The sequence below is a fragment of the Trichosurus vulpecula genome, chromosome 3 (genome assembly GCF_011100635.1).
Source record: "Trichosurus vulpecula isolate mTriVul1 chromosome 3, mTriVul1.pri, whole genome shotgun sequence".
NCBI lineage: Eukaryota > Metazoa > Chordata > Mammalia > Diprotodontia > Phalangeridae > Trichosurus > Trichosurus vulpecula.
This window is the reverse complement of record NC_050575.1, coordinates 129566933-129593684: the sequence shown is the minus strand read 5'-3', so window position 1 is coordinate 129593684 and position 26752 is coordinate 129566933. Positions and strand designations below refer to the sequence as shown.

At 38.0% G+C, this 26752-nt stretch overlaps 1 protein-coding gene across 5 annotated transcripts in view; it reads right to left on the bottom strand.

The window, feature by feature from the left end:
- The window catches only part of GAPVD1 (GTPase activating protein and VPS9 domains 1), a 92130-nt gene that overhangs the window by 39701 nt on the left and 25677 nt on the right, over positions 1-26752 (bottom strand). For 4 of the 5 annotated variants that reach the window (XM_036748280.1, XM_036748281.1, XM_036748282.1 and 1 more), the window contains exons 2-7: positions 21725-21941; positions 20018-20861; positions 13249-13335; positions 12636-12770; positions 10574-10763; positions 3335-3495 (exon numbers count right to left, since the gene is read on the bottom strand). In XM_036748280.1, coding sequence (XP_036604175.1) covers positions 3335-3495; positions 10574-10763; positions 12636-12770; positions 13249-13335; positions 20018-20861; positions 21725-21909 — 1602 coding nt within the window. In that variant the 5' untranslated portion in view covers positions 21910-21941. Of the gene's footprint in view, positions 1-3334; positions 3496-7500; positions 7582-10573; positions 10764-12635; positions 12771-13248; positions 13336-20017; positions 20862-21724; positions 21942-26752 lie in introns of all 5 variants that reach the window. The other variant, XM_036748279.1, reaches the window with a different exon arrangement.

Genomic DNA, 26752 nt, shown 5'->3' with positions numbered 1-26752 from the left:
CTTTTCATGCTTCTCTTGATTCTTGTGTTTGAAAGTCAAATTTTCTATTCAGCTCTGGTCTTTTCATTGAGAAAGCTTGAAACTCCTCTATTTTATTGAAAATCCATATTTTGCCTTGGAGCATTATACTCAGTTTTGCTGGGTAGGTGATCCTTGATTTTAATCCTAGCCCCTTTGACCTCCAGAATATCATATTCCAAGCCTTTGATCTCTGAATGTAGAAGCTGCTAGATCTTGTGTTATCTTGATTGTGCTTCCACAATAGTCCAACTGTTTCTTTCTGGCTGCTTGCAGTATTTTCTCCTTGACCTGGGAACTCTGGAATTTGGCTACAATATTCCTAGGAGTTTTCTTTTTGGGATCTTTTTCAAGAGGTGATTGGTAGATTCTTTCAATTTCTGTTTTACCCTCTGGTCCTACAATATCAGGGCAGTTTTCCTTGATAATTTCGTGAAAGATGATGTCTAGGCTCTTTTTTTGATCATGGCTTTAAGGTAGTCCAATAATTTTTAAATTATCTCTCCTGGATCTATTTTCCAGGTCAATGGTTTTTCCAATGAGATACTTCACACTGTCTTCCATTTTTTCATTCCTTTAGTTCCGTTTTATAATATCTTGATTTCTCATAAAGTCACTAGCTTCCACTTGCTCCAATATCATTTTTAAGGTGGTATTTTCTTCAGTGGTCTTTTGGACCTCCTTTTCCATTTGGCTAATTCTGCCTTTCAAGGCATTCTTCTCCTCATTGGCTTTTCGGAGCTCGTTTGCCATTTGGGTTAGTCTATTTTTTAAGGTATTATTTTCTTCAGTACTTTTTTGGATCTCCTTTAGCAAGTCATTGACTTATTTTTCATGGATTTCTTGCATCACTCTCATTTCTCTTCCCAATTTTTCCTCTACTTCTCCTACTTGCTTTTCCAAATCCTTTTTGAGCTCTTCCATGGCCTGAGACCAATTCATATTTTTCTTGGAGGTTTTTGATGTAGGGTCTTTGACTCTGTTGACTTCTGGCTGTCTGTTTTGATCTTCTTTGTCACCAGAAAAAGATTCTAGCATCTGAGTCTGAGTCTCCATCCTTTTTCACTGCCTAGCCATGTTCCCAGCCAACTACTTGACCTTTGAGCTTTTTGTCACAGTATGACTGCTTGTAGAGAGTGCTTTGTCCCAAGCTTTAGGAGCTGTGCTGCTGTTTTCAGAGCTACTACTACTCCACTGTCACTGCAAGTTCTGCCACAGCAACCCTCCTCCTCCCATAGAACCACCAACCAGGATTGCAACCCAGATCCAAGCAGGGCATAGTGCTCCCTGAACTCCCGCTCTGATCCAAGGGTTGATTCCTCCCACCTATCAGCCAGGGACTCCAGAAGCAGCCCCAGGAGGTTCCTGCCACCGCCACGCCTCCGCAACCCCCAGGGCTATGGCCTGACCACTCTCTAACCCGATTTAGCAGTTTTCCCACTAACCTGCTCTGTGGTCTTTGACATTTGTGGGTTGATAAGTCTGGTAACTGCCACAGCTCAATGATTCATGGCCCTAAAGCCTGCTTCGGCCAACTCCTGGTCTGGTCTAACCTGGCATGACACACACTGGGCTGTGCTCCACTCCCAGCACCATGCGATAGACCCTTCCCCAGCAACCATCCAGGCTGTCCTGGGGTGGAGACCTGCTTCCCTCTGCTATTTTGTGGGTTCTGCAGCTCTAGAATTTGTTCAGAGTCATTTTTTACAGGTGTTTGGAGGGATATGGGGGAAAGCTTAAGCAAGTCCCTGTTTTCCAGCTGCCATCTTGGCTCCACCCCCCGATGAAGTCCTTTTCTTATAACAACCTTATTGGGTAGGCAATGTAGGCACGTGTCCTCATTTCAGAAACAGTGAAACTGGGGCTCAGAGAGAACCACAGAGTTGGAGAGAACTCCAACTTCCACATCTAAAAGGCCCTGACTGAATACTCAGTGATGAAAAGCTGCTACTGCTCTCAAGGTGACCCTTCCACTTCTTTTCTTGTTTTTCAGTCATTTTTCAATTATGTCCAACTCTTCATGACTCTCTGTGGGTTTTTCTTGGCAAAGACACTGGAGTGGTTTGCCATTTCCTTCTCCAGTTCATTTTACAGATGAAGAAACTGAGGCTTAACTGACTTGCCTAGAGTCAACCTAATATGTAAGTGTCTGAGGCCAGATCTGAACTCAGGAAGATGAATCTTCCTGACTACAAGCCTAAAACATTCTATCCATTGTACCAGCTAGCTGCCCTATTCAGCTTCTAGACTTCTCTAATTCTTTAAAAGCACTTTCTGGGGCAGCTAGGTGGCGCAGTGAGCAGAGCCCCGGCCCTGGGGTCAGGAGTTCAAATCCGGCCTCAGACACCTTAACACATTTACTAGCTGTGTGACCCTGAACAAGTCACTTAACCCCAATTGCCCTGCCCTTCCCCCTCAAAAAAAAAAACAAAAACAAAAACAAAAGCATTTTCTACTGACTACAGTCAAAAGTAAAGTCTGCCTCAATTTATCCTTTCCTAGATTCTAGAAGGTCATACCAGTGGACGACAAGCTCAGGCAGCCCCTATACCACATTGTAACAGTTTCATACAAGCCCAGAGACAGACCACACGTCTGCCTAAAGACCAACCCAGTCAGGCATAGAAAAGGTCACCCACTACTACAAAAATCAAAAATATTTTTTAAGAATAATAAATTCTTAATAAAAATTTGTGAATGATATGCTTTGTCTGCAAAAAAAGAATAACACCTTTTGCCTATCTGTTCAAGTGCTCATAGAAGCTTAAAAAGGACACTAGATGTTCAGAGTGATTTCAAAAGATGCAGATGGTATAATGGAAAGAACCTTAGTTTTAAATCAGAGAAACCTGACCCAGGCCACAAAGCTAGTAAGCCAAAGAGTTATGACTCAAACGCAAACTTCCAACAACATCAGTGCTTTTACAAGGCATCCTGAATTGTCAAAACCATCAAAGAAAGATCCTTATAATAAATAATTCTTCATGAAGCATGTTCCTTCCTAAGGAAAACAGATGTGGAAAGAAAGAATATAAAACAATTACATAGTATAGTGAAAAAAGTAACAAATTTGGGTCAGAAAACCTGTTTCAAGTTTGATCTTTAATACTAACACTAAGTGACCATGGGCAAGTCATTTCACCTAAGAACTTCAATTTTTTCCATAAAAAGTGATAATAACCCATGTACTTCCGAGTGTATTTCACAGGATGATTGAAATAAAAGTACTTTGTAAACCTGAAAGTGCTACAGAAATGGGAATTTTTATTACTATAAAGCTTAAGACTATATCTAATATCCAGCAAAATAGCCGTACCTCATTTTCTGACATCATGCCTGGAGTAAGCTGGGGGCCTGTTCCCAAAGAAATGACCAACACTTCTTCTGGCTGCACTTCCTGAATTGTCTCTTGGGATAATCCATCATGGTCTGGGTGCTGGTCAATTAGCATATTGGTACGACTTCTGCTCCGAGTTGCTAATAAAAAATTTCAAATATAACTTTTAAGGAAATTTTTTAAATGACATAAATGGCTCACAGATGAGAGAAATTTTTAAAATAACATAAAAGGCTCACCAAAAAAAGTCAAAATAAACAATATAGAAATGCTTGCACATGCACAAAAAAAGAGTGGACAAAATACAGAATATAGTTTATGGATGACATAAAAGTAGGACTACCCTGCTAACCTACCATAACACTACTGCCTTCTTTTTCAAGAGTTCAACTAGAAATTTCTAATCATACAAAATGGAATTCAAAATTAAACATCCCAGGACAAAAGACAGAAATACTATGTTAAGGAGCATACCTAAAATATGAAATATGATCTTCCTCCCTCATTTCTCACAAAGCACTCAGTCAATATTACTACATAGCACAATCATTCCTACATATGTCTTAGCCTCCTGTGAGATCACAAGCTGCATGGCAGCAAGACCCAAAATAAGACTAGGAAATATAGTATGATGGAAAGAGTATAGGACTTGAATTCAGAGAACCTAGATTAACATGCCAAGTCTGTTACTTTCTATCTGAGTAACCTGTGTAAAGTCATTTTCCCTCTGTGGGCCTTAGTTTCTGTTTTGTGTGAAGCAAAGGAGGTGGACCAGATGATCTCTGAGTTACATTGCAGTTCTAAACTATCATTATGTCTTATTTAAACTCTGTATTCTCCTTATATCAAGCATAGAATTCTGAACGCAGCAGGTGATCGATAAACGTTTGTTAACCTGAAATGCGTAGATTTGTTTCACAGTCAATGTGAATATGGGGTAGTAATAAAAGCACCCTCTCATCAGGTCCTATTTCCTAAAATACGAAGATTAGCTTCATATAGAAACTGATGAATAAATAATTCAGTTTTTACAGTGTACAGAGCACTGTATGTTAGGTTGGGAGAGACAGAAAGATTAGGTGCAGTTTTGAAGCTCAGACTCTAGTAGAAGGATAAGACACAAACATAGATAATTATAATACACAATACATGGTAAATGACTTAAGAGAAGTATAGGACAGAGTGCTATTGAGGATATGAACAGGAAGATCATTATGTAGGCTCTATTATACAAATGAGATAAACTTCAGATTAACTGGTATTATAGAGAAAGAGTATTAGAATTGGAGTCAGAACAAGGTTCAGGTCCTAGCTCTATCCTCCTGTTAGCCCTGTGGCCATAGGTTAGTAACTTTATTTCTTTAAAATTCAATATTCTCATTAGCAAAATGGAAAAATAACACATGCAATACTCCCAAGAGCTACTGTGAGAAGATCACATTGTAAACTATATATGGCATTATAGAAACAGAAACTATTCAAACTACTTTTTGAAATTCAAATTTAACAAGAATTTGGTGCCAGCCTGGGTGCCAGCCTCCGTCAGAGCCACCAAAGGCTTGGAAGACAAAACAAACACAGTCCTTGCCCTCAGCAAGGAGTGAATACTCTGCAGGTGGGAAACAGCATGCACACAGATAAGTAAATATAAAATACAAGCAAAATCAATACAAAGTATTCTCAGGAAGGGTTAGCAGCACCATAACAACTGAGGGAATCAAGAAAGCCTCTTGTAAGAGGTGGTACATAAGCTAAGTCTTGAAGGAAGTTAAGGATTTCAGAGGTCAAGGTGAGGAAGTAAAATATGGAAAGAGGAGATGAACCAAGAACTAGGTCAGTTTGACAGAAATATCTCATGTGTAAGAGGAAGCAATGTGTAAAATCAGCCTGAACAGAAAGGCTAGAGCAAGATGGCAAAGGAGTTTAAACATCAAAAAGATGAATTTGTATTTTATCCTAGAGGCAATAGGGAAGCACAGAAGCTTCTTGAGCACATCAGAGACTCGATCAAACCCATGCTTTAGTAATACATTTTGGCAGCTGGGAAGAGGATGACGTGAAGAGGGGAAGAGACTTGAAACCAGAGGTCATTGCAACAGTCCATATAAGTGGTGACAAGGCCTGAAACAAAATAGTGGCTGTGTGAAGGAGGGAAGGGACAGTGGGAAGGGATGTAGTAGAAACAATCAAAAGGACTTGGTAACTGATAGGGCATGGGGGCAAAAGGGCATGAAGAGCTATACATGACTCCAAGGCTGTAAACTTGTATATATAAGAATGGTGGTGCTTAAATAAAGTCAAAATGTGGGTGAGCTTAGGATGAGAAAAAGTGCTGCTCTGGACATGTTGACTTTTTAGATGCCCATGGGACAACCAGGTGGAGATGTCCAGCAAGCACACAGTGATAGAGGGTCAGAGTTCAAAAGAAGCCTTAATATATAGATTTAAAGGTAATTTACACAAAAATGATAGTTGAATTCATGGGAGTTAGAGACCAAAGAGGAAGAATTTAAAAAGAGGAGAGAGGAGCCAGGAGACAGCCCTCCTGTGTCCCTTACTCTTCATAAATTCTCTCAGATGGCTAATCTAATAGCCTAATGTACAAAAATATAAGCAGGAAATTTTTCCTATGTTTGAATTTAAAGATTGTGCCTTCTGGTCAAATCCAAGCCTTCAAGAAGGATCTGGCTACTATTCCTTTTCCTTTTGCTCTCCTGTAAGCCAAAAACTGACTACCAGCCCACCAAGTAGGCTCCTAGAAGTCAAACCACTATCTATTCTACCTCTAGAGCTGACGAATCCAATGCTTCTTTTGAAAATTACTGGTCAATATTATAATGTAATCATAGACTCTTAAGAGTTAGAAGGGCCCTCAGAGGTCATCTAGTCCAACCTTTACTCACAGCAGGAATGATCTCTACCACGATATTGACAAAGGGTCACCCACCCATCTTCCGCCTATCTTTGGTGATATGAAATTCACTGACCTCAAAAGAAGCTTTAGAGGATATTAGATGCCAAACTTATGAACTCTATTCTTCACAAGATAACTGTTAACCTTTCAGTGAACTATAAAATCAAACATAAGTCAATTGTAAACAAACAAAAACTCCTCTTCTAATGCCTATTATATAGTACACTGAAGCATAGACAACTGGAAAAACAAAGGTGGTTCCAATATCCCTTTGATCAAAAGCCACCCAACTTCCAGGATAAGATAGAAGGGAATAGAAATTAAAAAAAAAAAAAACTAGCTTATTACATTGACATCTTTCAGAATTGAATATTGACAACATTACAATCTTTTTGTCACATGGAAGAGGGATTCTACCAGCTCATCTAGGCTCTAAAGAGATAAAGCAGGAGCAAAACTAAAGTTGCCCACAGGTAGATTTTGGCTCCATTTAAGGAACATCTTCCTAACAAAGAGAGCTATTCAAAATCTGAGTGGGCTACCTGTGGAAATAGTGGATTCATTTTCAAGCAAAACCCCAGATGACCTTTTGTTAAGAATGTTGTAGAAGAGATTTCTGGTTGAGTACAGTTGAAGTAGATGATCTCTGAGCTTCTTTCTGCCTCTAAAATTCTGTGACATGCTTTAGGTGTAAAGCTTGGTTAAGGGATTAAAAAAACAAAGCATTTTCTATTTCAAAATTCAGAGTACTTAATTAACCAAGCAAACCTAACTATTCCAATTTAGGATAAGGTGTAATATATAGCCTCTGGCAACATTTAGTGTACAAGAATATTTTAAAAATTGACTTACATATCTCAATAAATCCTGTTTCTCTTATATGTACTGTGTCACAACAGATAAATATCATGTGACAGTACCTTACTATTTTGTAGGTAAAAGATGAATCTTGATATATTATCAAATAAAAACTTGCACTACAAAAGGAGGCAAATTCTTCTTTGGTTACTTATTTCACAAAGGTACAAAATAAATACAATGACATAAAAAATGAATTCAACTTAAATACATTAATTAGACCATGTTTGAATTTTAAGGGACAAATGCCACAAGGACTGTAAAATATCTAAATCTCAAATAGCCACTTACAAAAAACAATTAAGACATGCACATGAAGCATAATTTTGTGAAGTAATTTTTTAAAGTAGAAGAAAGAGAGCCTATTACCCACCAAATGGGGTTACTAGAGTAATGTGAGCTGTGAGATTGGTGGCTGAGGGATCCCATGCAGTGATGGCTGCTAACTGTTGTCCTGGGGTTCGACAGCATTAAACAGAAAGAAAATCAACCCTTTGAACAACAGAAACATTTTTAGAAACGTGAAATAAAATGCAATGACCTGGTATCAATTTCATAAAAGAATTATGGGGAAACACTTAAAAATTATTTTCCATTAGTTTTAACCCTAAAATAGCTTCAGAGTATAACATGAGAAAGCTGTTACACTGAAATAAGCTATGGAAATGACTAACTCCAAATTAATAGACATCATTTCTTTCTTCCTTTTTAAAGAATAGAAGCCCTTGATATCCTAATCTCACATAAAGTACAAATGCAACACAACAATACAGTGGAAAAAGTAGGTGATCTAGTTAGATGACAGAGGTTCCACTACTTAACTGTACTATTATCTGCATGACATTGGCAAATCACAGACTCATTTTCTTCATCTGTAAAATATAACATTTGCACTACACAAATGATTAAACACAATGTTGTAAGCAATCATTATTATTCTTCTACTTCAGCAATTTTCTAATGCTTCCTTGCGACTTACATGGCTGATGTCCACACAAGCTCCAGCAAGGCCAAATAACACAAGAATCCAAAAATGGGACCAACAACAGATTTGTATCTACCATCTTGAAGCCTATTGCCAGAAGACTGGACATCAGGAAATGATTTTTCCCCCCACAACCATAGTGACGTGAGAAAATGGTCTACTAAAACCTATAGAAGTTGGGATCTACATGAGTAGAAGGAAAACTCACACCAATGAAATCATAGTTCTCTCAAGAATTACTATTACTAATGTTATTTAACTTGAAAAATTACATGATGATACTAGTTACTAATAAGAATTAAAAAACTAATATTACCAAGATACAACATAGCAATGCCCTGAATTGGCCAAAATTAGATTAAATGTCAGTCAGAAACACTAAGACATTATTCAATAAATGAACTGCTTTCCCCAAATGGTAAGTGGTCAAAGGATACTTATAGGCAGTTTTCAGAGGAAGAAATTAAAGCTATCTATAATCATATGAAAAAATGCTCTAAATCACTATTGATTAGAGAAATGCAAATCAAAACAACTCTTAGGTACCACATCACACCTGTCAGATTGGCTAATATGACAAAACAGGAAAATTATAAATGCTGGAGAAGATGTGGGAAAACTGGAACACTAATGCACTATTGGTGGAGTTGTGAACTGATCCAACCATTCCGGAGAGCAATTTGGAACTCTGCCCGTAGGGCTATAAAAATGTGCACACCCTCTGACCCAGCAATACCACTTCTAGGGCTGGATCCCAAAGAGATCATACAAATGGGAAAAGGACCCACATGTACAAAAATATTTATAGCAACTCTTTTTGTGGTGGCAAAGAACTGGAAATTGATGGGATGCCCATCAATTTGGGGAATGGCTAAACAAGTTGTGGCATATGTATGTAATGGAATATCATTGTGCTATAAGAAATGATAAGTAGGTGGACTTCAGAAAAACCCACAAAGACTTATCATGAACTGATGTTGAGTGAGGGGTCTAGAACCAGGAGAACATCGTACACACTTACAGACACATTGTGCAACGACTGACTTTGATAGACTTGGCTCTTCTCAGCAATGCAAGGTTCTAAGACAACTCCAAAAGACTCATGATGGAAAATGCTCTCCACATCCAGAGAAAGGAATGCATATTGAAGCAAACTATTTGCTCTGTCTTTTTTGTTTTGTTTCTTCTTACTTGTGGTTCATTCTATTGGTTATAATTCTTCTTTGCAACATGACTAATATGAAAATATGTTTAATGTAAATGTATATGTAGAGCCTATATCAGATTGCATGCTGTCTTGGGGAAGGGGAAAAGGGGAGCAGGAGGAGAAAATTTGGAACTCAAAAGCTTGTGGAACTGAATGTTATAAACTTAAAATAAATTATTAAAAAAAAAATTTTAATGAGCCTGCTTTAGAATAAATTGTCATTTTGCTTTCAGCCTCAGAAAATCTGATTTCATTAGTAGGGATTTTCCCTCTACCAACAGAGATAACAACCATCCACCCCATGAGGAATAAAGTGTTAAGACCAAAAGAAAGCAAACAAAAGATTCATCATCTAGAGGCCAACTTTCTGAAATTCGGAGAGGAGGTCCTCCTTCCTTAGCTAGGTTAGCCTTGGACTACAGATACATAAAGCCCCAAGGAGAACCATACTTTCCAGCTTATCTGTATCAGCCAGACCTTATGGAAAACTACTCTTTTCTGACTCCAGAATCAGTGTTCTTTTCACTACACCACAGCTAGAGCAAAGACAACAGCTAAAGAAGAAATACTAAATAAAAACATTATCATACTCTTACCATCTACTAATTTATTTGCAGGTACAGTCCCACCTAACACTGTTAACTGGTTTAGCAAAAAAAGAGGTATTGAGCAGAACAATGTATCCAGGACCATTAGTTCCAGAGGAGTGATGTTAAAAGGGGGACAATAAACATACTATCACTCAGGTGACTTAAGGACACCGAGGCCCAAATGCTAATCTCTATCTTGGATAACTACAAAACTATATAATGGGATTTTACAATATCACAATAGGGTTTTGTTATGATTAATAAGTATCATTGGTCCAGGAATGCCTAAACAAGTTGGTTACAAGTTACCCACTAGACCAGGGGTGGGGAACCTGCAGCCTCGAGGCCACATGTGGCCTTCTAGGTCCTTGGGTGCAGCCTTTTGACTGAGTCCAAGTTTTACAGAACAAATCCTTTTAAGGGAATTTGTTCTGTGAAGTCTGGATTCAGTCAGAGGGCCACCCTTGAGGACCTAAAGGGCCACACATGACCTTGAGGCCACAGATTCCCCTGAACTAGACCATAACCATCTTGTATATACAATGCTACAAACACCAAGCATAGTGCCTTCCAACAAAGAAGATGCTCAATAAATGTTTGTGGAATTGACTTGAAGTTAGAACAAAGCTGGGCTAAATGCAGTTCCTCTCTAACCTTTACTCACCTAAGGGCAAGCGATTTTTTTTATTAGCTGGAGTAGTTGCAGGAGACAACTGAGGAGTATTATACGAAGTCATTTCCAAACTGTTACTTTTTCCTGGCTTGGCCTGGGGTAGATTTGCCAACAAGTTTTCAAGAGCCATTCGATCTTCTCTCAGTTGGTCACCCAACATGACATTCTTCATAAAACCAACCTGCAAAGGGAATAAGTCCTTAGTCAGTGTTCTAATACCTAGTCTCTTTTTCTCATATATATACACACATACATATACATATACATACACCCTTATAAACTATATAACACTTCTCCCACCAAGACCATTTTGCAATAAAATCATTAATACATAATAACTAAACCATACTACAATGTCTCAAAATCCTGCTATTAACATCTTTCTGCTGGGAACCTGAGATGCAAAATAATGGCTAATGACACTTCCTGGACAATTCAAAAAGTTCTCTTCAAAATCCATCAAGGGTCACTTGTAGCAAGCTGTCTCTGGTCTGAAATAGCCCTTTTCTGATCTAACACCTAACCCCTTCTACTCATCTTTTCTCAAAACTTCCATACTAAATGCTTGCTTTCTTGATTTAATTCACTGGCCAATCCTTTCTCTCTCCTTGCCTGTCAAATCAGACCCGGAACATTGACCAGATACACTTGAATAATAACCTCCTCCTATCTTGTAAAACTTATGGTTCTGGTCTGAAAACCATGCACCTCATATGACCTGCTCCACACTTCCCCAACCAACAGACATAGACACAGACACACAGACACAGACACACACAGACACACACAGACACACACACACACACACACACACACACACGCACACATACATCTTTGGCAACTGAAAAACAGTTGCATCTAACCTCTCTCCTCTCTGAAGATTAAGATGAATACTTCCTTCATCCTCAATCTGTATTTCTGCACATCTCAGGTATTTTAAAACATGGGCTTTCCTCTTGTGTGAGTTAAAGCACACCATAATTAAGTCCTATTATACTATGCATTACTGACCTCTCTGACTTTTTTGTAACTAAAAGTTCTAAAAGTGCTAGAACATTGATCTTAAACTGTCTTTTCATGGAATCAATAAAGGACATCGACTGGACAATTCCTATAATTGCCTATGCCCGTTACTTTTTTTTAAAATGAATTATTTTTTGGACAGGACTTATAATCTCATTGGTATAGGAAAATCCTAGGACAAAAACACCCTTTACTAATGAAGAAAGGCACCCACTCTCCAATTTACGGTCTCAGAGAGTGCACCAAGAAAGTTAACTGACTTGTCCAAGGCCATGTAATCAATAAGTATCAGAACTATAACTTGAACCCGGGTCTTCCTAACTCCAAAGTCTACTCTCTATTTATTATACGACACTTTTGCTATAGTATGAATTAGTATTAATATTCATAAGAATAGTTGACTACCTGGACACCTCCCACCTCCATTCAAAAATCTTCAAATAGCCCCCTATTGCTTCTAGGATAAAATACCAGTTCCTCAGTATGGCATCTAAAACCTTCCATAATCTGGCTCCTGCCTACCTTTCCAATCTTATTTCTCATTACTCCCTTTCATATGCTCTCTCTTCCACTCAAACTTGTCTCCTCACTGTTCCACAAACACAACATTCCATCCTGTGCTTCTGCACATATCTGGAACATGGACTCCTTTTCCTCACCTCTGTCTCATAAACTCTCCCACTTCCCTAAAGCACAGCTCCAGAGTGTCACCTTCTACCTTGGGCTTTCTCTGATGCCTTCTACTCCTCAACTCCCAGCCCAGTTATCGGCAGCATATTGAAATTACTTCGTACTAATTTTTGTATTTACTTAATTGTATATGTGCTGATCTCTCCCCGAATAGAAGGTATTATTCTTGAGGGAAGTGATTTATCCACATTACCTTTGATTCACCAGTGTCTGGCACAGAGGAGACGTTAAATAATCGTTGGATGAATTAAGCTAAATTTCATAAGGTTTGTGATTATATTATTAAGCATCTTACAAACATGATACCACAAGAATTCCCAACAAAGAATAAAGCAATTACCAGAGTGATGAGCTGACTGTAGGTCATATACACCACAGTTCTACTCAACCCTTCTAGAAGGTTAACTGAAGACATTGGGGGAGTCTCCACTGCCCGGCCACCAATAACAACATCTAGAAAAGCAGCAACACAACTCTGTTGACAGAAGAAAAGAGCTCAATTAAATACTGACACCAGAATTACAGAACAATACTTAAGAGTTATGGCACAAAGTGTGTTTCTTCAAATGGTTCATAAAAAAAATTTTAAAATGTCGTGTCAACATATGAAATATATGTAAGTTATGCTATTATTTGTGCTTAACTTTCCTATATATGATACAATGGCAATTTCTATTTTATAAATCAGGTTCTTTTATATAAAAGTTTTATAAAAACACTTTACGATTCCATCATCTTCCTAAAATTCCATAAATTTAACTCTTCACAAAGCTGAGCTAGAATCTTTTTTAAATGATCTTTTCCATCAATGATCTTTTCCGTCAGTAGTACTAAGATCAGATACAAATAAGAGGATCATTTACTACATAAATAACGTATAAAATCAAAGGATTAAATGTCAAATGAGACTTCTCAGACTCCTAAAAATAATACACATCCATATTTATTCTTACTTTGTCAAATTTACCAAGGCTGCTCTTTGCTCTAGGATCTCCCTCTTCAGAGCCAGTCATTGCTAGCTGCTGCAAAAGGCGGCCAACCTGCAATTAGAAACAGTATTAGGGATATATACTCTATAACAAAGCATTATCCACTAATGGATCTAGACTGGCAAGTCACCTGCTGTGTGAGCTCATACAAGCCACTTATTATATCTTGGCCTTAGTTTTCTCATGTATAACATAAAGAAGCTGGATTAAATGATCTCTAAGGTGCCTTTCAACTCTTAAGTCTTATGACCTATGACCCTGTAACAAGTAAAAGAGACAAATAAATACAAACCTAAATGAAGGAAAGTTAAGAAAATAGAATTAGAAAAGCATATACATTGACTGTGAATTGAAGTCAGCTTGAAAGGTCTTTGGTGAAATGCCCCAGAGAGCTTTCTCCCTATCTCTCCCTCTCCCCCTCTCCTTCTCTACTCCCTTCCCCTTTCCCCCTCCTTCCCCCCCCCTCTCTCCCCTCCCTCCTTCCCTCCCTCTCTCCCCTTCTCCCCCCCTCCCCCTCTCATCACCCCCTTCCTCTTCCACTCTCTCTCTCTTCATTCTTCCTCCTTTTTTCTCTCTCTCTCTCTCTCTCACCCACCGCCTGTCGAAGAACCCTGTGAAGTTTTCTTGGGCGCTACTGTCAATCACTGCCAGCACCTCCCTTCATTCATTCATTCATTCTCAGGATTCCAAGCCTCGGGAGCTGGAAAGGACAGCAGAGGCCATCCGGCCCACCCCATGGCCGAACAAGCATTCTCGTATCCCCCACCGAAGACCCTCAAGCATAAGCTTAGAGAGTCCCAATTAGGGGAGCACTGGCAGACCATTCCACATGCTCACTCCTTTAGCAAACGTTGATTAAGACCCTACTGCTTGAAGCGTCTTGATTGGGCAGGGCATCGGGGGCGAAAGAGAGTAAAGATCGAAAAACAAAGAAACAACCCCTGCCCTCCTCGAGAGATGTAGTGGTGAGGGATGGAATCCTAACCTAGGTCACTTTCATGTGTAATTGACATGAGCGCACCTTGATCCTGAACCAGCAGGAGGTCCTTGCTGTGGTCATTGAGGGGAGCAGCCCTCGTGGAGAAGGGGCCTGACACCCTCTGCCAACACCACCACCACTGTCACCACCAACAGAGGAGCTGCCACCCTTCCAGCAGAGGGAAGGCACTAGAATTAAGCGAAATTGGAGAAAGTTTTCTGCAGAAAGCAGGATTTTAGCTGGGACTTGAAGCACGCCAGTGGAGCCAGGAGATGAAAATGAGGAGGAAGCACATTCCAGAGGTGATATGGAGCCATAGAAGGTGATATGGAACTATTTGCACTTTGGGAAGATCACTTTGACAACCAAGTGAAGGACAGACTGGATTGAGAAGAGATTCGTGGCTGAGAGATAAACTACCAAACTATTATAATAGCTCGGATCTGAGGGGATGGGGGCCTGCCTATTGTAATCATTTAATAAATGCTTTTTTTCATTCAAAAAAAAAAAAGAAAGGCCCCAGAGATCTGTGTGTGGTCCTGTGCTTTTGAACATTTTTATCTAAGAACTGAATAAAGGCCCAGGCAACATGCTCATGAAATATGAAGATGACAAATGAAGATAGGAGGAGTGGCTAACACAATGGATTATAAAGCCTTGATTAAAAAGAAGATAATGATAAACTGGAGCATCAAGTCTGAATGAATTAAAATGAAATTCAATTAAAGTCTTAGACTTGGGTTCAAAAATATCAATTTCAGAGAAAACATCTTGGAACCAAAATGGCAGATTAGAGGAAATCCAGATGAACTCTCTCAACATCCTCCTCCAAACAACCTTAAAATAATGCCTCAAATAAAATTTTGGGGTGGCAGAGACAACAAAAGGTCAGGGTGAGACTTTTTTGGCCTAAGAAGTTTGTAGGAAATTCACATGAAAAGTTGTAACATAGATAGAAGCTTGTCCAGAGCCTGCACAACATGGCAGAAACAGCAGCACCTTCGGGAACTCTCAGCCCAGAGATGGTAAGGGGCTTGGACAACTCAACAGAAAGATATTATGGGGCACCTTTTGTTAGAACTAGGTACACAGCTGACGCTGACTGGCAATTCTATTGCCCATATGCAGTTATAAGTCACAGTTCCAGGGTAGAGAGGAGCATGGGGGTTGGTCACAAGGGAGGATGGGACCTGGTGTTAGTTCCAAGGCAATGAGGAGTCAAAAGTGCTATCACTTGTGGCTACAAGGGACAAAGGGCCCTTTCTAGATAAAGACCAGAGTACAGACCAGGAGACCAGTGACCAAACCTCTCTCAAGATCATACCATCTTGGAAGCACAATAACCTGCAAATCCCTAGAATTAGCTCTGAAAACAGCAGAAGAAAAAAGCCTCAAGCTTGGGACTGGGCCTCACCATCCTCAGGTGAGCAGAGCCCAACTTTCACATGAAATTCAAAGTCAAGAAATAGACTAGAAAAATGACCAAACAACAAAAAAAGAATTTGACCATAAAAAACTACCATGGTAGCAGGGGAAGACCAAGATATAACCTCAGAAAAAGACAACAATGTGAAAACAACTACAAAGCTTCAAAGAAAAATGCTAATTGCACACAAGCCCAATAATAATTCCTGGAAGAGTTAAATAAAGATGAGTGGTAGAGGAAAAATTGTGAAAAGAAATCAAAGTGATACAAGAAAATTATGAAAAGAGAATTAACAGCTTGGTAAAAGAGGCACAAAAAACCAGAACTGGCCTAATGCTAAAAGAGGCACAAAAATCCTCTGAAGAACTGCTTAAAAAGCAGAATAGGCCAAATGGGAAAAGAGGTACGAAAGCTCATTTAAGAAAACAATTTTTTAAAAATCAGAATGGGGCAACTGGAAGCTAATGACTCCATGAGACATCAAGAAACAATAAAATAAAGTCAAAAGAATGAAAAAATAGAAGAAAATATGAAATATCTCATTAGAAAAACAACAGTTCTAGAAAATAGATCAGGGAGAGAAAATTTAAGACTTACTAGACTACCTGAAAAGTCATGATCAAGGAAAGAGCCTAGATATCCTATTTCAGGAAATTATGAAGGAAAAATGACTCAATATCTTAGATCCAGAGGGTAAAATAGAAATTGAAAGAATCTTCCAAGCACCTCCTGAAAAAGATCCCAAAATAAAAACTCCCAGGAATATTAGAGCCAAATTCCAGACCAAAGATCAAAGAAAAATACTTCAAGCAGTCAGAAAGAAACAAGTTGAATATTACAGAGCCACGGTCAGGATTATACAAGATTAAGTGGTTTCCAAGTTAAAGAAGCAGAGGGCTTGGAATATGGTATTTGGGGAGACAAAGGAGCTAAGATTACAAGAAAGAATCACTTCCCAGAAATATTGAGTATAATTTTTCAGGGAGAAAAATGGGTATTTAATGAAATAGAGGACTTTTGAGCATTCCTGGTGAAAAGACTAGAGGTAAATTGAAAATCTGACATTCAAACACGAGACTCAAGAGAAACAGGAAAAAAAATGAGTAAGAACTAGTAAGGGCCTCAATAAAGTTAAATGGCTTACGTTCCTACATGACAAGATGATACTTGTAATTTCTAAGAACTTTATCATTTTTGGGACACTTAAAAGTTAAGTTTACATAAACAGAAAGCATAGATGTAAGTCGATTATGTTAGAATGATGTCCAAAATAAAATGAAAGGGTAAGAAAGAGGGATGCACTGGAAGAAGGGGAAGGGAGAAGTAGAATGGGCAAAATTTTCTCACATAAAAGAGGCATGCAAGGAAGAGCTTTTATAGTGGTGGGGGAAAAGGGAGGTGAGGCAGGCAAGGCTTGAACCTCACTCTCATCAGAACTGGTTCAAAGAGGGAAGTATATACATTCTCAGTTGTGTGTAAAAATCTAACTTACCTAATATGGAACTAGGAAGGGAAGGGGATAAGAGAAAGGGGGAAGGGAAAGAATTATAAAAGGAAAGCCAGATTAAGAGAGGCAGCGGTTAGAAGCAAAATAGACTTTTGAGGAAGGACAGGATAAAAAGAGAGGCAAGAAACAGAAGATAATGGGATGGAAAGAAATTCACAGTTACTAATTGTAACAGTGAATATGAATGAGATGAGCTCACCCTCAAAATGTAATCAAAGGCAGAATAGATTAGAAACCAGAATCTAACAATATGTTGTTTACAAGGATGCACTTGAAAAAGAAAGACAGTTAAAATAAAGGGCCGAAACGGAATCTAATGCTTCAGGTGAACTTTTAAAAAAAGGCAAGACTAGCAATCATGACCTCAGACAAAACAAAAGCAACAATATACCTAATTAAAAGAGATAACCAGGTAAACTTCATTTTGCTAAAAGGTACCATAAACAATGACTATCAAAAATTTTCACAGCAAGTTTCTCTGATAAAGGCCTCATTTCTCAAATATATGGAGAGAACTAAGTCAAATTTATAAGACTACAAATCACTCCCCAATAGATAAATTGCCCAAGGATATGAACAGGTAGTTTTTGGAAGAAATCAAAGCTATCTATATTCATATGAAAAAATACTCTAACTTACTATCGATCAGAGAAACGCGCAGATTAAGACAACTCTGAGGTACCACTTCTTACCTATCAGAAATGACAAATACTAGAGGGGACAAGGGAAAAATAGGTATACTAATGAAATGCTGGTGGAATAGTGAACTGGTCTAACCATTCCAGAGAACAATTTGGAACTAGGCCAAAAAGCTGTGCATATACCCTTTGACCCAGCAATACCACTACTAGGTCTGTATCCCAAAGAGATCAAAGGAAAAGTACCTGTATGCACAAAAAACATTTATAACAGCTCTTTTTGTGGTGGCAAAGAATTGGAAATTTAGGGGATGCCCATCAATTAGGGAATGGCTGAACAAGCCACGGTATATTGATTGTGAAGGAGTACTATTGTGCAGTAGGAAACCATGAGGTAGGTGGTTTCAGAGAAATATGACTGATGAAAAGTGAAGTGAGAAGAACCAGGAGATCATTGTGCACAGTAAAAGCAATGTTGTAATGATGATCAACTGTGAAAGATGTGGCTGCTCGGGTCAATACAATAATCCAAGACAATTCCAAATGACTTATATCCACCTCCAGAAAGAGAACTAATGAACTCCGAATGCAAACTGAAGTATAATTTTCTCACTTTCTTTATTTTTCTTGTTTTTTAAAAATATGATTAATATGGAAGTGTTGTACGTGATTTCACATATATAACTGATATCATATTGCTCACCTTCTTAGAGTGTGGGGGAAAGGTAAAGAGGAGGAAGACAATTTGGAACTCAAAATTGAAAAAGAAAAGAATGCTAAAAATAAATAATAAATTCAAGAAAATTTTTTTAAAAATTAGCAATTACGCAAGAACATGATGAAAAAGGCATGATGACATGGCTTTTGATACCATTGACCTAAAAAAGTATAATGGTATGATACAACAACAACAAGAAAAAAATTAATATATCCTTAGGGTACATTACTAGATGTACAACTGCCCTGATTCTTCCTTTATACACAAATCTGATCAGACCATATATAGAATACTTTGCCCAGGTCTGAGTGTCACAGTATAAGAGCAATGATATGGTATAGTGTCCAGGAGGACAACCAGGATGGTGTTTCACAATAGGGGATAGTCTATTATGATAATGATCCGACTCACAGAATTTTAGAGTTGGAAGATCCTGCAGGAGAACAAAGAATGTGAGATCTGGAAGGTGTCTCATTAAACAGGATGTAATAACACAGGATCAAAACTAAAAGGGACCTCAGAAGTCACCTACTCCAATCCTACAGATGAGCAAAATGAGGTCCAGAAGTTAATGACTTGCTCAGAGAGGTAATATTTACTAAGTGTCAGAGCCAGGATTGAAGCCAGATTAAGACTTGTAGTGATGGCAGTTAACTATATTGAGGAAATCACAGCTCTTCTTAAACATAATAAAAAATCAACTGGGACAAAATTTAAGGAAAAGAGATGACAGAGATAATACTTGATCTCAGAATATTGCCAAACAAATTGTACTGATTTCCTATATCACAATATTATAGGGGGAAAAACAACCAGATTTGAAGTCAGAAGGCCCGTGCTCAAATTCTGGGGTGTTTCACCTAATGTGACCACCTCAGACACTTAATAGGTGTGGGACCCTGGGCAAGTCACTTCATCTCTCCTGAACTCCATTTCTTCATCTGTAAAACAAGGATGATAAGAGCACCTATTTCAAAGGGTTGTTGTGAGACTCAAATGAAGTAATTTATGTACAGAGCTTTGCAAACCTTAAAGCACCACATATAAAAACTACCTATTATTGCAATGGTTAGAGCACAAACCTGAAGTCAAGAAGACCGGTTTTCAAATCCAGCCAGAGACACTCAGTATTTGTGTGACCCTGGACAAATCACTTGACCTGTATACCTCAGTTTCCTTATCTGTAAAATGGGGATAATAATAGCACCTGCCTCCCAGGGCTGTTGTGAGGATAAAACAATAAAATATTTGTAAAACACTTTAAGGACCTCAAAGCACTGCATAAATGCTAGCCAGCTACCTACCTTACAGGGTTGGGGGGGAGTAAATGATAATATAGGTAAAGCACTACAGAAATATCAGTAGTTGTCATTATAATTTTTTTCATAATTCTCAGAAACAATTATGTCAAAATTCAATCCATGTGAGACTGCATGTCTTATTAAAGTTATCAGAAAATACATACCTGCATCAAATTAAATCTTGCCACCTCATTTATGGGAGCATCAGAAATTATTCCATACTGTTCTGGGTTGACAATTGCAGGGCAAATGAAGCAGGCCAAAAGGAGATCAGTACACATTGCCCTCACTTCCCCTACATCAAGCCGATCTACACAGGAAAGTGTCTTATACATTTGTGATACAATCCACCGCAAACTATGGGGAAAGCAGTATGTGTTCTGTTTGAGATAGCCAATAAATTTGTTCACCAAAGCCACCAGTTTGGATTCATTTAATTCCACCATCTCTTGGACCTTTTGTCTGAATCTATCTGAACCCCTCTCTCCAAAAAGCTTCTCCTGCTGGGATGGAGAGAACCTCTCAATCAACTTGTTTGGATCTGTTTCCAGATGGTCTTCATCTTCAACCAGCAACTGCATGATTGGCTCATGTAATGTTGCTGTGAGGAAGAGTTTGGCAGAAAAGAGTCCCTCAGAAAATAGCTTGAATAAAATGCTGAAGGCACAGGTTCCTCTCCTCAAAAGACGCCTAGGGTTGTCACTTTCTTTGAGTTCAAATTCAATCAGATATCGCAAAACCTGAAGGAGGTAGCTCTCATCTTCTTGCATGATACAGTTGCCATAGAGAGAGGTAAAAACTGTGTGAATCACACTCTGAGTGTTATCCTGGTTCAGTTTCTCTCCAGCAACCAAAGAGGAGGCAATGAGTCGAGGGTTTTCCCTTAACCTATTTAAGAATTCTCCATAATAAGTCTCTTGAAATCCCAGCTGCTTATATCCATCAACAAACTGTGTATCTTCCAAAATCTTGGCATGTTGGCAACATTCAGCAGGGGAAGCTTCAGCACTAAAAAACACGCATAAGATACATATCAAATCCCACTGAAGTAGGTAAATAATGCTTTCATCTATCAAGGAATATCATCTGAAGTTGTCAAACCATTTAAGCCTTTTAGCATTTGGATCAATAAGACCGTATACACAATGGTGGTGGAGTAGAACTTGCATGTTATCAGGGGTAATTTAAAAAGAAAGAGTATGGAGTACCACCAGCTACTGTTCTCTCTGATATTGGCTGAATTTAAATCAACCGTGACTCAATCAACAAGCATATTATTAGCTGCCTAAAATAACAGTGGCCATTAACTGTCATTTATGAAAAATAAGATTGTTCATTCTGCTATATGTACTTAAGAAGTGAGAGAGACAACTCAAACTAGGTCCACAAGAACTTTTATTGCTGCTTTCTTATTGTTATTTCTTTTAATCTGAACTTGCTGAACACCAAAAAAAGAATATTTATACATAAAAAGTAGATCATATAAACTTGCCAATAAGCAGAAATCCCACACAGCAAGGACTGAGGGGGAGGGGTGAGCAATCTCATGGGAGTACAAAAAAGGTTATTTTTTTAATATGACACTATAAATGCCAATGTCTGAAAATTCTACTCTCCATGGTCTGGGAGCACAAATCTAAGATGAGTCAAGCATGTGTGTTACAACAAAAGCTCCCATCTCCAGGGGAGAGTAAAACAGAAGGGCATAAATTCTAGGCTGGCATGGAGTAACCAGTTCTGCTAGAACACTCCTGATGCTGACAAAGAAAATATTACTGACATATCTGAAGCATATTCATTTGTTATGTCATGCAACTTAGAAGTAGAATTACTGTGTGTCATAAATGTTAAGAGCTCAAATACATTTATACCTTGTTATGATAAGCCTGTCCAAGTTAATTCTCTGCTGCTTGGCAATCCATGCTGTGCGGTACAACTTTTCAGCAGTCTTAAGCACATCTGCATTTAGCCTCTGGATCAGCTGTTTCTCCGAATTCACATAGAGTCGTTCCTGCTTAAGGTGATGAGCCAAAGTGTGAATGTCCAGCTTCACCATCTTCAAATGTCAAAGAAGTACACAGGTGAACACTAAAGAGAAAACAGATACATTTTTTTAAAATGTTAAGATGCCATTTAGACAGGTCATATTTCTTAAAATACATATAATGTGGAGAGGTAGTATAATGAAGCAGAAAAATCACTGAACTGGAAATCAAAAGACCATGGTTCAAGTTCCACCTCCACTACCTCATGACCTAGTACAAGTCACTTAACTTCTCCGTTTATCAGACTTGGGTGATGAATTGGTTGGTTTTGCTGAACTTCTCGTTCTCTTTTTTATTCTGTTACACAAAATGGCTCACTGGGGAGGGGATAGAGGAGGGATATATTCAGAAATAAAAGTGATATAAAAGCAAAAAGATCAATCAAATACTATAAGATATAAAAGCTTCGTAACAACAACAAACTGACAAATTTGCTTACTTTTCTTCTCTGCTAAAAGAAAGAGTTCCATGAAGACTTTTTTTTTAAACCTATGAACTTCAGCTAGAGGCAGCTAGGTGGCTCGATGGGCAGAGTGCCCGGCCTGGAGTCAGGAAAACTCCTCTTCCTGAGTTCAAAGTTGGCCTCAGAAACTTACTAGCTGTGTGATACTGTGAAAGTCACCTGACCTGGTTTGCCTCAGTCTCCTCATCTGCAAAATGAGCTGGAGAAGGAAGGAGCAAACCACTCCAGTATCTTTGTCATGAAGGTTCAGATACAACTGACATAACTGAACCATAAAAATAGAGACAACATGAATTGCACAGAAAAGAAAGAATACAAAAAGGAAAAAGGCAGTAGAACAGCTTTGAAAGTTACATGTTGATTTTGATATACTTTTTAAAAAGTCTACATAATAGAAATTTGCAGCTTCAAGTACAATCCTCTTTCACTATTCTACGTATGTAGAAAAATGCTCATTTTGTTTGGTGCTTAAGTTCTGAATATTGTTACAAATTTGACAAAAAAAGCTTTAAAAAGGGTAAAAAATTAAATTAAACCTATGAACTCAGCTCAATACCTTAATAGTGCCAATCACAGAATCTCAAGAGCTGGAAAGTTTGGCCAGATCCAAAGATGAATGAATCATACATAGGACCTGAAACCAGAAAGGTCTTTCGAGGTCATCTAATATAACTCATTTTACAGATGAGTAAATAGAGGCCCAATAATTATGTGACTTGCCCAAGGTCATAGATTAAATAAGGAGCAGAACCAATATTTGAATCTGAATCTTCTCACTACAGCTCCCATATGCTTTTTCTACTATGCCATAATCAGGGTTTACCATGGCTGTACCTGTATAGAGCTACAAGTTTCACCACACGAGTGAATCAACCAATCTGTCTAGTCGAGTGAAGCTAGTGGTGAAATGGATAGAGCACTGGGTCAGGAGTCAGAAAGATCCTAGCTCAGATTTGGTCTCAGACACTAGTGTGATCCTGGGCAAGTCACTTAATCTCCGTCTGCCACTGTAAAATGAAGATAACGAGAGCAACTACCTCCCAGGGCTGTGAGGCTCAAGTGAGATGATATGTATAGCACAGTGTGGCACACAGCGGGTGCTTAATAAATACTTGTTGCTTTCCTTCCTTCCTTATGGAGCACTGAATTTGGGAGTCAGAAAACCACATTCAAGGCATGTAATACCTAGATATCACAAATTACAATAAAACTATAGGTAATTCACATGACCTCTGATTAATCCCAGCTTCTTTATATGTAAAATAGGGACATTTGCTTATATAGTCATCTCTCCCTTCTTTATACCTCAAAACTGTTCCACAACTTCATAGATCACTTCCTCTTTTATTCCATATCTTATTTTATTCCCCTTTTCCTTGCTCAAGAAAAATCCTTTCCATTTCCTTCTGGAGTCTGTCCAATCATTCATTCATTCAATCTCTAATTTTCAATCTCTGCCTATATACTGGCTTGTTCTACACTGACTACAATATATTCAAGTCTTTCCTATACTTTTAAAAAAATTCCCTTGACCCTGAGATCCCACCAAGATACTGTCTTGGAATACTCCTCAACTCCCACCAGGAGTAATCTATATTCACTATTTCTACTTCCTCACTACCCATTCACTACTCAGTCTTTGCAAATCCACCTTCTAACCTCTAATTCCAACTACTACTGAAAATTCTTGATTAAAAACCACCACTTACTTTTCCCCTGCTAAATCTCTTAGCCTTTTCTGTCTTCATATTCCTTGACTTTTCTGTAACATCTGGAATAAGTGACCAGTGATACCTCTTGGACATGTTCTCAACCTCAAGCTTCCTAAAGACATCATGCTCTGAATTTTTTAGTGGGTCTACTGTTTTCCAACAGTTAATTTTGTTGGTTTTTTTTTTGTCAATACAATTTATTTTAACATAGCGATGCTTCCTTAACTAACCCCTGACCAAGTACATTCCCCAAAAGTTATACAAAACTGACTAAAAGAATAATTGTGAATAACTGAAGTTTACTTATTGTTGCTGGAAAGAAAGGAGATCTGTTTTAACTTTATTCATTTCATATTAACATTGTCTGCTGTATTTAACTTGAGCTTTATTGCCTTTTACTGCAGGTTGTACTTATACTATTACAGTCCTGAGTATTGTTCTTTTGGCTTTGCTTTCTTCACTCTGCATCACTTCCACAAATTTTCAAAACTTCCTCTAAATTCTTCATATTCATCATTCTTTGTGACCCAGTGACTTTTCAATTTGTTCACATAACATAATTTGTTCAGCCATTCCCCTATCACTGGGTACATATTTCAGTTCTAGATTTCTGTTATTACAAATGGTGTTACTATGAATATTTTATCTATGTTATGGGCCTAAACCCAGTAATAAGACCGTCTTTCTTCTACCTACCTCCCTTGATGATTTCACCTGATCCTATTAATCCACCAAGGTATCCAAAACAAGAGAAGTAACGGTCCTGTGGTCTAGATCAGATCACAACTGAAACTCAGGTCTGGGTGGCATATTTTAGAAAGGACATCAATAACCAAAAGAGATTCTAAAAGAGGCTAACCAAGAGAGTAAAAGGCATACATGGTAACTGTTTTCAAGTATATAAAGGCCTATCACATGTAAAAGGTTTAAACAATCATAAAACAACTAAAAATGAATAATGCAAAATTACAAAGAAATTTGGCCCCAAAGAACTGACATGAAAAGACACCTTTCTCTCCCCAAGCCTTGGCAGAGGTTATGGGGCATGAAAAAGATCTATGAATGAGAAACATTATATACATTGTCATATCTTTTTTTTTTTTTTACCATACTGATCAGTGTTGCTCATTTTTTCTCTTTTTCTTCTTTTCCAATTTGCTTTAAAAAAATCTTTGTTATAAGGGATAATTTTCCCAGAGGAAGATGACAGCAGGAAATTTTGGTAATATAAAAACAAAGATATCAATAGAAATTTGTTTTCCAAAAAAAAAGGAAGAAAGGGGTTAGTAGAACCAAGAGAATATTGCAAACAGGAACAGCAGTATTATTTAAGAAGAACTCTGAGCAACCAAGGCATTCTATTATAAATACGCAAATTAACTGCAAAGATCCTATGAAGGAAGATGCTATTTCTATCCAGAAAAACAAATGACACACATATATAATCTGTGTATATATAAGACATATAACATATACATTATATATATAAAATCTGTGTATATGTACATATATGTATGTATGTGTGTATATGTATGTATATAAAATAAAATCTGTGTGTACACACACACACACACACAGACACAATGGTAGCCATCTCAAAGTCTGGGGTGGGGAAGAAAGTTATATGATAGCTTTGTTATTTATTTGAAAGAAATAGCAAGTTGTACATACTGGAACTGCAATGTGTATAATCCTGTTTTTCTATTCCACTTTGCTTTGAAAATGATTGTTTTACTTCTTTAGTTCAGAATAAAATAAATAAAATTTTAAAAAGAAAAGGGGTTGGGAATCTGTTCTGTTTGTCCTCAAAGGTAAGATCTAGGAATAATGGGTGGAAGTTGCAAAGGTAGATTGAGGTTTGTTGTAAAGCTTGCCTTGAAACTCTTCCCTCCCTAATCTATCCTCTGAACAGTTGCCAAAACAATATGCCTAAAGCACAGATTTGACCATGTCATTCCCCTGCTCAATAAACTAGAGTGCTCCCTATTCTCTCTAACATAAAAAACAAATTCCTCTGTCTGGCATTTAAAGCCCTTCATCAATTGGTTACACCCTAACTTATTATACATTACCCTCTCACACATACCCTACAATTCACTCAAACTGGCCTTCTTATAGTTCTTCACACATGACATTGTCTCCTTTCTTTGTGGCACTGCACTGGCTGTCCCCCCTCCATGCCTTGAATTCAAGTTCATTGCATATCCCACCCTCTTTGAATCCCAAGTTTCCTTGTAAACTCAGCTCAAATACTACATGAGGTCTACCTGAATTCCTTCCCCTATTAGTGCCTATATGCAAAATTACTTTATATTTATTTTATATGTACTTTGTTTAATCAGAGAGGCAGCATAACATAGTACAAAAACTCAGAGCCTGGCAGCTTTCAGATGAAGAAATCAAAGCTATCCACAGGCACATGAAGAAGGGTCTTTTGATCACTTTTGATCAGAGAAATGCAAAATAAAACAGTTCTGAGGTAGCACCTCATACCTATTAGACTGGCTAATATGACAAAAAGAAAAATGATAAATGTTGGAGGGGATGTGAGAAAATTGGAATACTAATGCATCGCTAGTGGAGCTGTGATCTTATCTAACCATCCTAGACAGCAATTAGGAACTATGCCCAAAGGCAACCAAACTGTGCACATCCCCTTTGATCTAGCAACACCACTAC